This window comes from Pan paniscus, chromosome 4 (assembly GCF_029289425.2).
Source record: "Pan paniscus chromosome 4, NHGRI_mPanPan1-v2.0_pri, whole genome shotgun sequence".
Lineage (NCBI taxonomy): Eukaryota > Metazoa > Chordata > Mammalia > Primates > Hominidae > Pan > Pan paniscus.
Window position 1 is genome coordinate 129,992,238 of NC_073253.2, and position 13,406 is coordinate 130,005,643.

At 42.9% G+C, this 13,406-nt stretch overlaps 1 protein-coding gene and 1 non-coding gene across 2 annotated transcripts in view; one reads left to right on the forward strand and one right to left on the reverse strand.

Annotated features, from left to right (window-relative positions):
- The window catches only part of SEC24A (SEC24 homolog A, COPII coat complex component), a 77,852-nt gene that overhangs the window by 46,765 nt on the left and 17,681 nt on the right, over positions 1-13,406 (forward strand). Inside the window, exons 14-17 of the mRNA XM_003829270.7 lie at positions 2,864-2,984; positions 3,635-3,793; positions 9,504-9,677; positions 11,066-11,176. Coding sequence (XP_003829318.3) covers positions 2,864-2,984; positions 3,635-3,793; positions 9,504-9,677; positions 11,066-11,176 — 565 coding nt within the window. The remainder of the gene's footprint in view (positions 1-2,863; positions 2,985-3,634; positions 3,794-9,503; positions 9,678-11,065; positions 11,177-13,406) is intronic.
- On the reverse strand, positions 6,921-7,027 carry LOC112439884 (U6 spliceosomal RNA). Its single transcript, XR_003028114.1, has one exon. It is a non-coding gene; the product is annotated as a U6 spliceosomal RNA (small nuclear RNA).

The following is a 13,406-nucleotide window of genomic DNA, read 5'->3' on the forward strand; positions in this document are numbered from 1 at the left end:
GGTAGCTCACGCCTGTAATCCCAACATCTTGGGAGGCCGAGTTGGGCAGTTCATCTGAGGTTGGGAGTTTGAGACCAGCCTGACCAACATGGAGAAACCCCATCTCTACTAAAAATACAAAATTGGCTGGGCGCGGTGGCTCACGCTTGTAATCCCAGCACTTTGGGAGGCTGAGGCGGGCGGATCACGAGGTCAGGAGATCGAGACCACGGTGAAACCCCATCTCTACTAAAAATATAAAAAATTAGCCGGGCGTGGTGGCGGGCGCTGTAATCCCAGCTACTTGGAGAGGCTGAGGCAGGAGAATGGCGTGAACCCGGGAGGCGGAGCTTGCAGTGAGCTGAGATTGCGGCACTGCACTCCAGCACTCCAGCCTGGGTGACAGAGCGAGACTCCGTCTCAAAAAAAAAAAAAAAATTAGCTGGGTGTGGTGGCACATGCTTGTAATCCCAGCTACTCAGGAGGCTGAGGCAAGAGAATTGCTTGAACCTGGGAGGCGGAGGTTGCAGTGAGCCAAGATCGCACCATTGCACTCCAGCCTGTGCAACAAGAGCAAAACTCCGTCTCAAAAAAAAAAAAAAAAAGAAAAGAAAAAGAATAGTTGTATTTGGTACATTGATGGCCAAGGTGCTTGTGTGCACCTTGTGTGCATAAACTTTAAGGTTTTTGAGACCCGTATTTCCCAAAAGATTATGAAAGAGAGACCTGTGTACTATACTGGGTATGGTATCATTCCTGGAGTCAGACTGCCTAGTCTCACTGTTTATTACACTTGAGAACTTGAAAAATTAATTTCTTTGCCCCTTTGTTTCTTTATATATAAGGTGAAAATAAAGGGTCAAGTGTGGTGGCTTGTGCCTATAGTCCCAGCCCTTTGGGAGGCTGAGATGGAAGGATTGGTTGAGCTCAGGAGTTTGAGACCAATCTGGGCAACACAGTGAGACCCTGTCCCTACAAAAATACAAAAAAATTAGCCAGGTGTGATGCTGAGAGCCTATAGTCCTAGCTACTCTGGAGGCTGAGGTGAGAGGATCACTTGAGCCCAGGAGGCTGCAGTGAGATCGTGCCACTACACTCCAATTTGGGAAACAACAACAACAACAAAAAAGATGGCTGGGTGTGGTGGTTCATGCCTGTAAGACCAGTGCTTTGGGAGGGTGAGGCAGGCGGATAACCTGAGGTCAGGAGTTCGAGATCAGCCTGGCCAACACGACGAAACCCCATCTCTATTAAAAATACAAAAATTGGCCGGACATGGTGGCTCAGGCCTGTAATTCCAGCACTTTGGGAGGCCAAGGTGGGTGGATCACGAGTTCAGGTGTTCGAGACTAGCCTGACCAACATGGTGAAACCCTGTCTCTACTAAAAATACAAAAATTAACCGGGCTTGGTGGCACACACCTGTAATCCCAGCTACTCAGGAGGCTGAGGCAGGAGAATTGCTTGAACCTGGGAGGTTGCAGTGAGCTGAGATTGTGCCACTGCACTCCAGCCTGAGCGACAGAGTGAGACTCCGTCTCAAAACAACAACAACAAAAAACAAAAATTAGCTGGGGGTGGCGGTGTGCACCTGTAGTCCCAGCTACTTGGGAGGCTGAGGCGTGAGAATTGCTTGAACCCGGGAGGCAGTGAGCTGAGATCACGCCACTGCACTCCAGCCTGGGTGACAGAGTGAGACTCTGTCTCAAAAAAAAAAAAAAGAAAGAAAATAATGATAGTGGCCAGGTGTGGTGGCTCACACCTGTAATCCCAGCACTTTGGGAGTCCGAGGCAGGCGGATCATCTAACTTCGGGAATTCGAGACCAGCCTGAACAACATGATGAAATCCCGTCTCTACTAAAAATACAAAAAACATTAGCTGGGCATGGTGGCACATGCCTGTAATCCCAGCTACTTGGGAGGCTGAGGCAGGAGAATCGCTAGAACCCGGGAGGCAGAGGTTGCGGTGAGCTGAGATCGTGCCATTGCACACCAGCCTGGGCAACTACAGCAAAACTCCCATCTCAAAAAAAAAGAAAAAGAAAAAAAGAAAATGATAGCACTTACCTCTTAGGGTAATTGAAAGGACTAAGTAAGTATTACATATGAATTGTTTAGAACAGTTTCCAGCATACTGAACATTTAATATATTTTAGTTACAATAAAAAAATCTTTACCAACTATGAAATTATTATAGTAGATGTATTTCTTTTTAAAAATAAAGGGAAAAAAACGTACAGAAAATTTTTAAAAAACATATATATGTTTTTTCAGACGGAGTCTCGCTCTGTCGCCCAGGCTGGAGTGCAGTGGTGCGATCTCAGCTCACTGCAAGCTCCGCCTCCTGGGTTCATGCCATTCTCCTGCCTCAGCCTCCCGAGTAGCTGGGACTACAGGCACCTGCAACCATGCCTGGCTAATTTTTTGTATTTTTAGTAGAGACGGGGTTTCAGCATGTTAGCCAGGATGGTCTCGATCTCCAGCCCTCGTGATCCACCCACCTTGGCCTCCCAAAGTGCTGGGATTACAGGCGTGAGCCACCGCGCCCGGCCATTTTTTTTTTTTTTTTTTAAATAAATAAAGTCATGTTGCCCAGGATGGTCTCAAACTCCTGGGCTCAAGCAGTCCACCCGCCTTGGCTTCCCAAAGTGCTAGGATTACAGGTGTGAGCCACCACACCTGGCTGGAACTTACAGAAAATTCCTAAGCAGTACTTGCTTCTTAATGAAAAATCAAGTAGTACCACAAAGGAAAAGGACTTTGTAGAATGCCCAGAAATAATTGCAATTGTTGTTAACATCATGATGTATGTAGATGTGTATTTAGATTTTATGACAATGTAATGATTTTTTAAAATGTCTCTTTATAATTTATTATAAATAGGATATACACATGACACCATCCACTGACTTCTATAAGAAATTAGCCTTGGACTGTTCTGGTCAGCAAGTTGCTGTTGACTTATTCCTTCTCAGTGGACAGTATTCTGATTTGGCTTCTCTGGGTAAGTTCTTCGTAATGATTTTTTTTTCCGTTAAATGAATATCAAAATGGTCCTTATATGATAGTGTTCTAAATATAGAACAAAGTTAAAGCATATATATGCCCTTGGGAAAGTTAATCAGTCAGTTTAGTCTATTAAAAACCTTATAGTCTTCTACTCTAAACATTTAGTAATAGAGAAATTTCTATTCTACTATTTAAAGGAATGCAGGCCAGGTATGATGGCTCATGCCTGTAATCCTAACAATTTGTGAGGCCTGTGCAGGAGGATTGCTTGAGCCCAGGAGTTTGAGACCAACCTGGGCAACATAGGAAGACCCTGTATTTGCAAATAATATGTATATTTTTTAAATAAAAAACTAGCCAGGCATGGTGGCGCACACCTGCGGTCCCAGCTGCCTGGAAGGCTGAGGTGGGAAGAGTGCTTGAGGTGGAGAGGTCAAGGCTGCAGTGAGCCCCATGGTATCACTACTGCACTCCAGCCTGGGTGACAGAATGGGACTCTGTCTCAAAAAAAGGGAATAAAATCTCCTTTCTGACAGTAGTTTACCTTGGAAAGTTAAAGAAAGATTGATTCCAATGTCTTTAGTTACTTTGGTGTAGTAGAAATAGTTAACGGCACAGTTTAAAACAGTGTGTGTTCTCTTCCAGGTTGTATTTCTCGGTATTCAGCAGGTAGTGTCTATTACTATCCCTCTTACCATCATCAGCACAACCCAGTCCAAGTACAGAAATTACAGAAGGAACTACAGAGATACCTTACTCGGAAGATTGGCTTTGAGGCAGTCATGAGGATTCGGTGCACCAAAGGTAGGAATATTTTTTTTTTGCGTAGGACTAAATAATATTTTTGGTTTCAGTAAATATACATGTTTTTATCTGGTCTTATAAGATTGCCCTTCTGAGATACTTTGCCTACTCTGGAATATGCAATTAAGAGGAGAGAAGAAACACTGTAACCAAAAAAAGGGGGGCCTATTGAGAATATACTCAAAAGCACTGACTTATATATTTTTAAATAGAGAATTTTATGGTGTGTGAATTATCTCAGTTTTTTAAAAAAGACCTTATCTCTGGCTGGGCACAGTGGCTCATGCCTGTAATTCCAGCACTTTGGGAGGCCAAGGCTGGTGGATCGCTTGAGCCCAGGAATTAGAGACGAGCCTGGACAACATTGCAAAATGATGTCTCTACGAAAAATACAAAAACTTAGCTGAGCGTGGTGGTGCACGTCTGTAGTCCCAGCTTCTTAGGAGGCTGAGGTGGGAGGATTGTTGGGGCCTGGCCTGGGAGTCAGGTTGCAGTGAGCAGAGATCACACCACTGCACTCCAGCCTGGGCAACACTGTCTCCAAAAAAAAAAAAAGAAGAAGATAGAGTCCTGTTTTTTTTTTTTGAGATGGTATATTGCTCTGTTGCCCAGGCTGGTGTGCAGCGGCACAATCTTGGCTAACTGCAACCTCCACCTCTCGAGTTCAAGTGATTCTCCCTGCTTCAGCCTCCCGAGTAGCTGGGATTATAGGTGCGTGCCACCATGCCCGGCTAATTTTTGTATTTTTAGTAGAGACAGGGTTACACCATGTTGGCCAGGCTGGTCTCAAACTCCTGACCTCAGATGATCTGCCCACCTCAGCCTCCCAAAGCACTGGGATTACAGGTGTGAGTGACCGCACACAGCCTAGACCCTTTTTTGAGAGAGTCTCATTCTGTCGCCCAGGCTGGAGTGCAGTGGTGCAATCACAGCTCACTGGAGTCTCCACCTCCCTGACTCAAGTGATCCTCCCACCTCAGCTTTCCTAGTAGCTGAGACTGCAGGTGTGAGCCACCACACCTGGCTAATTTTTTATTTTTTATTTTGTAGAGACTGGGTCTCCCTATGTTGCCCAGGCTGGTTGCAAGCTCATGGGCTCACGTGATCTTCCTGCCTTAGCCTCCCAAAGTGTTAGGATTACAGGCATGAGCCACCACACCCAGCCACAGATCTTGCTTTTAAACTTTTTTTTTTTACTTGTAAAATATATATAACATAAGCTTTACCATTTTATCCTTTTTTTTTTTTTTTTTTTTTTTTTTTTTGGGACGGACTGTCTCGCTCTGTCGTCCAGGCTGGAGTGCAGTGGCACGATCTCAGCTCACTGCAAGCTCCGCCTCCTGGGTTCATGCCATTCTCCTGCCTCAGCCTCCCAAGTAGCTGGGACTACAGGCGCCTGCCACCATGCCCAGCTAATTTTTTGTATTTTTTAGTAGAGACGGGGTTTCACCGTGTTAGCCAGGATGGTCTCGATCTCCTGATCTGGTGATCCGTCCGCCTCGGCCTCCCAAAGTGCTGGGATTACAGGCATGAGCTACCGCACCTGGCCCATTTTATCCATTTTTTAATTGTACAGTGGCATCAAGTATGTTTTCACTGTGCAACTTTTTATTTCCAAAAGTGGGGGATCTCTTAGTTTGTACTCTCTTTCTTTTTTTTTTTTTTTTTTTTTGAGCCAGAGTTTCACTCTCTCGCCCAGGCTGGAGTATAATGGTGTGATCTAGGCTCACTGCAACCTCCATCTCCCAGGTTCAAGCAATTCTGCCTGCCTCAGCCTCCTGAGTAACTGGGATTACAGGTGCCTGACACTACGCCTGACTAATTTTTGTATTTTTAGTAGAAACGGGGTTTTGCCATGTTGGCCAGGCTGGTCTCAAACTCCTGACCTCAGGTGATTCGCCTGCCTTGGCCTCCCTAAGTGCTGGGATTACAGGTATGAGCCACCGCACCCGGCCTGTACTCTTATTTTTAGTTTTTCATTTCTCCACATTATCAACCTGGTGGGTTTTTTTTTTTAAGGTGGGTTTTTTTTTTTTTCCATTGCTGCTGCACAAATTGAGTTTTTATTTAAATAAATATTATTGCTCTGTAAGGGGGTGTGGAGCACAGATTGAGTTTTTATTTAAATAAATATTGCTCTGTAATGGGGTGTAGAGCGGTAATTTTCTTTCTTCTCTCTCTTTTTTCTTTTTTTGGAGACAGAGTGTTGCTCTGTCCCCCTGGCTGGAGTGCAGTGGCATGATCATAGCTCACTGCAGCCTCAACTCCTGGGCTCAAGCAATCCTCTTAGCTCAGCCTCCCGAATAACTGGGACCACAGGCGCATGCCACCATGCCTTGCTAATTTTTAATTTTTTTGTAGAGACAGGGTCTTACTCTGTTACACAGGCTGGTTTCAAACTCCTGGACTTAAGCAATCCTACACCTCAGCCTCCCAAAGTGCTGGGATTACAGGTGTGAATCACCACGCCCAGTATAATAATATTCTTTTCAATGGAAAAATTATTTATATGAAATCTATAACAAAAAAAAAGATAAAGATCCACTAACCTGTTCCATTACACATTGAAATCTATTGGTCAAACCATGAGCAAGATGAAGGTCTCTCTTATCTATCCTTCACTATAATTAGAATTTATTAATTCTAATAGTTTTTATTTATTTATTTATTTTACTTTTTTTTTTTTTTTCCTGAGACCACATCTTGCTCTTTTGCCCAGGCTGGAGTTCAGTGGCGCGATCTCCGCTCACTGCAAGCTCCGCCTCCTGGGTTCACGCCATTCTCCTGCCTCACCCTCCCAAGTAGCTGGGACTACAGGCGCCTGCTACCACGCCTAGCTAATTTTTTGTATTTTTGGTAGAGACAGGGTTTCACCATGTTAGCCAGGATGGTCTTGATCTCCTGACCTCGTGATCCATCTGCCTCGGCCTCCCAAAGTGCTGGGATTACAGGCGTGAGCCACTGCGCCCGGACTGTATTTTTAGTAGAGGTGGTGTTTCGCCATGTTGGCCAGGCTGGTCTTGAACTCCTGATGTCAAGTGATCCACCCGCCTCGGCCTCCCAAAGTGCTGGGATTACAGGCATGAGCTACCATGCCTGGCCTAGTTTTTATTTTATAATTTTTAATTAAAATATGGAACACTTCACGAATTTACGTGTCATCCTTGCACTGGGGCCACGCTAATCTTCTCTGTATGGTTCTAATTTTAGTATACATGCTGTCGAAGTGAGTACCTAATAGTTTTTTAGTGTTTATGTTTTAAAGGGTATATTTGTTGGATCCCATTCATTGGAGACTGACAGACCTCAAAAATGTTTATTTCTGCAGATACCTGTTATAAATTAAGGGAAGTGTACATCCTAATGTGCTTTTAAGACCTTTTCTACTTGTCAAGACAGAGGCTATTTTTATATGTACCTTATTTTGCATAAACAGCTTTGGGATATGCCAGGCAACTCCTTTGCCCTCTTTTTTTTTTTGAGACGGAGTCTCGGTCTGTCGTCCAGGCTGGAGTGCAATGGCGCAGTCTCGGCTCACTGCAACCTTCGCCTCCCGGAGTCAAGTGATTCTCCTGGCTCAGCCTTCCGAGTAGCTGGGATTACAGGCACGTGCTACCATGCCCAGCTAATTTTTGTATTTTTAGTAGAGATGGAGTTTCACCATGTCGGTGAGGCTGGTCTCGAACTCCTGACCTCGTGATCTGCCTGCCTTGTCCTCCCAAAGTGCTGGGATTACAGGTGTGAGCCAGTGCAGCCCGCCACCCTCTTTCTAGAGTGCTTAATTTAATAAAGCTTTGTGGTTAGCTTGCTTAGGTTTCTCTTTTTATTTTATTATGATAAATTCACTACAGATCAAATACATACTCTAGAAAAGTTAACACAGAAAAGATAATGTACAAAAAGATATAAAATGAGAACTCAAGCATAACGTCTGTTCCACTCTACAGTTAATCATATACCCTTCAGAAACTTTCCCATGGCATTTATAAACATATATTTTGGCCTTAACTTCAAATAAAAGCAGTGAGGAATTATACCTGGCTTTTTTATTTTTATCACAATATCTTGAAAACCTTTCTATTTTTATATGTACAGACCCACATTCTCCTTTTTCTTTCTTTCTTTATTAATGTTGTATATTTCTTTTTAAGAGACAGGGTCTCACTATGTTGCCCAGGCTTGCTTTCAACTCTTGGGCTTAAGCAATCTTCCTGCTTCAGCCTCCTGAATACCTGGGATTACAGGCACGTGCCACCATGCCCAGCATTCTTTTTCATCCTGATTACTGTTTTTAAGTTGGTTTCTATTTCACAAGCAACATGTGCATCTGTTTTTCTTGTAAAAAATAAAAACATTATTGATAAAGCTAAAGTCTTCCTGTATCAGCTTGCATGTGTATGTGACACATACACTTTCACTTCATTTTTATGTAGTTAAAAATGGTATATATCAGAATTTCTTATTAAAAATGGTATATATCACTTGGTATATACCGAATTTCCTATACATTTGCATACTTAGGTACATCTCCATGGAAAATGTATCTTATGGTCGATTTACATAAGTGACATATTGTATGTATTTTTATTCAATAAACCTTGAAGATTCATTAATTTTAGATCATATAAATCCATCACATTAATTTAAACTTCTGCCTATTCTACCTAGTATTCAGCAGACTGGACAAATCACAGTTTAGTTTTTTGTTTGTTTGTTGTTGTTGTTGTTGTTTTTTGAGACAGAGTCTCACTCTGTCACCTAGGCTAGAGTGCAGTGGCGCGATCTTGGCTCACTGCAACCTCTGCCTCTCGGGTTCAAGCGATTCTCCTGCCTCAACCTCCCGAGTAGCTGGGACTACAGGCGTGTGCCACCATGCCCGGCTAATTTTTGTATTTTTAGTAGAGACAGGATTTCACCATGTTGCCAAGGCTGGTCTCGAACTCCTGACCTCAAGTGATCTGCCTGCCCCAGCCTCCGAAAGTGTTGGGATTACAGGCATGAGCCATTGTGCCTGGCCTAGTTTTTCTACTGATACCCATTGAAGGTATTTCTAAATTTTTTTGCTGTGACACACCAGTCTACTTGAAATTTTTCTGCATGTGTGAATTTGGCACTTAAATGAGTATATCTGTAGGACACATTCTTTGATATGGGATTGCTAAAGTCAAAATAAGTATCTAGAATTTTGATAGATACTGCCAAATTATCGTCCAAAAATGTTTTTTGTGTTTCTTTTTGAGACAGAGTCTTGCTCTGTCGCCCAGGCTGGAGTGCAGTGGCGCAATCTTAGCTCACTGCAACCTCTGCCTCCCGGGTTCAAGCAATTCTCCTGCCTCAACCTCCTGAGTAGCTGGGATTGCAGGCGCCTGCCACCATGTTTGGCTAATTTTTGTGTTTTTGGTAGAGACAGGGTTTCACCATGTTATTGGCCAGGCTGATCTCAAACTGACCTCAGGTGATCCACCCACCTTGGCCTCCCACAGTGCTGGGATTACAGGCGTGAGCTACCGCACCTGACCCAAAAATGTTTTTTGAAAATTAGTATCCCCACCTTCATTTCAAAAGCCATCTGTTATTCCTTAACCTCACTAAGTACTGTGTATTATCTAGATTTCTTTACTTTTTTCCAATCTGATAAGTAACTAGGATAAAATGTAAATATCAGTATGTAGGTATATAAAAATAATTTTGTTACCTTTTTCTCTTCTAGGTCTTTCCATTCATACTTTCCATGGAAACTTCTTTGTTAGGTCAACCGACTTACTGTCTTTGCCTAACGTCAACCCAGACGCTGGGTATGCAGTACAGATGTCAGTGGAAGAGAGTCTTACTGACACTCAGTTGGTTTCTTTTCAGTCAGCACTCTTGTATACATCCAGCAAAGGTAAATTGTTTTTTTTTTTTTTTTGGATTTCAAATGTTCAAATATTGTCTGGATTTCAAAGTCAAAACGGGCTATAAAATACATGTAGCATATCTTATGTGTGCTAACTTAAAATTGCTATTTTTATTTATTTATTTATTTATTTTTTTATTTAGAGACAGAGTCTCACTCTGTCACCAGGCTGGAGTGCAGTGGCGCAGTCTCTGCTCACTGCAACCTCTGCCTCCTGGGTTCAAGTGATTCTCCTGCCTCAGCCACCCGAGTAGTTGGGAGTACAGGTGTGCGCCACCACATCCAGCTAATTTTTGTAATTTTAGTAGAGATGGAGTTTTGCCATGCTGGCCAGGATGGTGTGAATCTCTTGACCTCGTGATCTGCCCGCCTCTGCCTCCCAACGTGCTGGGATTACAGGCATGAGCCACTGGGCCCAGCCCTCAAAATTTTCATTACCAAAAGCAGTAAACCAACTAAAAAGTTCAAAAAAGAGATTTTTAAAAATTTAGCTATTGTCATTTGAATGCGATCCCTGTCCATTTAGTAATAACCTGAATGAAAAGAATTTTATAGTTAAAAAAAATTAAAAGAAGTAGGGTCAGGTGTGGTGGTCTGTAAACCTAGCACTTTGGAAGGCTGACTGGGGAGGATCACTTGAGGCCAGGAGTTCAAGACTAGCCTGGACAACATAGTGAGACACTGTCTCTAAAAAAAATTTTTTTAATTAGCCAGGTATAGTGGCACACACTGGTAGTCCTACCTACTTGGGAGGCTGAGTAGGGAGGATTGTTTGAGCCCAGGAGTTTGAGGCTGCAGTGAGTTATGATTGTGCCACTGCAGTCCTGCCTGGGCAACAGAATGAGACCTTGTTTCTAAAAAAAAAAAAAAAAAAGGATGAAATTTTTAATATTTATGTACTTATTTATTTTTAATAGAGATAGGGTCTTACTATGTTGTTCAGCCCTGTCTTGAACTCCTGGCCTTAGGTAATCCTCCTACCTTAGCCTCCCAAAGTGCTGGGTGCTGGGATTACAGGTGTGAGCCACTGTGTCTGGCCAGTATAAAACGTTTGATACTGTCTCTGCTTACTATGTAACTATACTACCTGGTTCTAAATCGAAAAGAAGTTATTCATATATATATATATATATATATATATATATATATATTTTTTTTTTTTTTTTTTTTTTAAGAGATGGAGTCTCACTGTATTGCCCAGGCTGCACTTAAACTCCTGAGCTCAAGGGATCCTCCTGTCTCTGCCTCTGGAGTAGCTGAGACTACAGGGATGCACCACTGCACCCAGCTAAGAAGTGATTTTTCCAAGTGACTTTAACATAATCTTTTGTTTTATATAGTTGCCCCTCACTGTTGTTTGTGTATTTTCCCCAAAGGCGAAAGAAGAATTCGTGTTCATACTTTGTGTTTGCCAGTAGTTTCGACTCTGAATGATGTCTTTCTTGGAGCTGATGTTCAAGCAATTTCAGGGTTATTGGCCAATATGGGTAAGAGTTGTTATCTGTTATAAGTATCTTACAAGTAATAACATTAGGCACATCCAAACAGTTTTGTTTTCCTTTAAATAGTTAGCTTTATAGTTTGAATGTTTTAGATCCCCTGGGTGCCTGCTAAGTAACTATTTGAATGAAAAGATCTGCTGCAGATAATCTTATCTTTTTTGTTTATTTAAACAAATTTATTGAGATATAATTACATACCATACCACTTCACCCAGTTTAATTGATAATTCATTTGTTTTTAGTGTTTTTACAGAGTTGTACAGCTATCACCACAATCTAATTTTATAACATTTCTATTGTCTCAAGAGGAACCTCATGCTCATTAGCAGTTACTGCCCACTTCTTCCTCCCTCCCTTACTGGCCTTAAGTAACCACTAAACTACTTTCTGTCTCTATATATTTATATATTTGTCTACACTGAACTTAGCTATATCTTTTTTTTTTTTTTTTTTTGAGATGGAGTCTCGCTCTTATTGCCCAGGCTGGAGTGTAATGGCACAATCTTGGCTTACCACAACCTCTATCTCCTGGGTTCAAGCGATTCTCCTGCCTCAGCGTCCCGAGTAGCTGGGATTACAGGCATGCGCCACCATGCCCAGCTAATTTTTGTATTTTTAGTAGAGACAGGGTTTCTTCATGTTGGTCGGGCTGGTCTTGAACTCCCGACCTCATGTAATCCACCCGCTTTGGCCTCCCAAAGTGTTGGGATTACAGGCGTGAGCCACCGTGCCTGGCCAACTATATCTTATGTAATGGTTAATATTAGTGCTGTTTAATACTCTTTTTATGAGAAGCAGTGTACCATAAAGATCATTAGACTTAGAGGCATGGAATTTGGGATTGAAAACCAGTTTACCACCATACATTTGTTTGCAGCCAAATCATGTGAGCCAATAGGAAACTTACTGATATCTTCACGTATTTATTTCCATCTCAGATACAATTGTCCTCTTGATTTTTTTGGTCCCTTTTCAAATACATACAGCTTAATAACATCATTTTGATTCTTGTGGTCTTTCTACTTGAGGGAGGACTTCAGTCGGTTCATTTCCTTTCTTTTGTTTTTGAAAACAGAGTCTTGCTCTGTCACCCAGGGTGGAGTGCAATGGTGTGGTTCTAGCTCACTGCAGCCTTTACCTCCTGGGCTCAAGGGATCCTCCCACCTCAGCCTCCTGAATAGCTGGGATTACAGGCCCACACCACCACACCCAGCTAACTAACATTCATTCATTCACTCATTCATTTATTTAGTTATTTAGAGATGGAGTCTCATTCACCCTCCCAGGATGGAGTGCAGTGGCACAGTCTCAGCTCACTGCACCCTCTGACCCCAAAGTTCAAGCGATTCTCCTGCCTCAGCCTCCCAAGTAGCTGGGACTACAGGCGCACGACACCACACCCAGCTAATTTTTGTATTTTTAGTAGAGACGGGGTTTCACCATGTTGGCCAGGATGGTCTCAATCTCTTGACCTCGTGATCCACCCACCTCGGTCTCCCAAAGTGCTGGGATTACAGGCGTGAGCCACCACGCCCGGCCCTCAACCAGCTAACTTTAAAAAAAATTTTTTTAGAGACAGAGTCTCACCATGTTGCCCAGGCTGATCTTGAATCCTGGGCTCAAGCAATCCTCCTGCTTTGGCCTACCAAACTGTTGAGATTACAGCTGTGAGTCACCACACCTGGCCTCAGTAGGTCCATTTGCTTCAAACTTAATTCTGTCTGTATCAGGAATAGTTACCCACTTTCTTGAATTTCCTATTGGGAAAAATGTTTTACATGGAGCCTGGTAAAGGATTTACCCACACTTTAGTCTTTTATGTTGTTAGATGTTCAAGATTGTGACCTATGAAATTTGAAGATCACTGCCTTTATTTTTTTTATTTTTATTTTTTATTTTGAGATGGAGTCTCACTCTGTCGCCCAGGGTGGAGTGCATTGGCGTGATCTCGGCTCACTGCAACCTCCACCTCCAGGGTTCACGCCATTCGCCTGCCTCAGCCTCCCCAGTAGCTGGGACTACAGGCGCCCGCCATCACACCCGGCTAATTTTTTGTATTTTTAGTAGAGACGGGGTTTCACCATGTTAGCCAGGGTGGTCTCGATCTCCTGACCTCGTGATCCACCCGCCTCGGCCTGCCAAAGTGCTGGGATTACAGGCGTGAGCCACCGCGCCTGGCCTATTTTTTTGTTTAAGTTACTTTTTTTTGTAACTA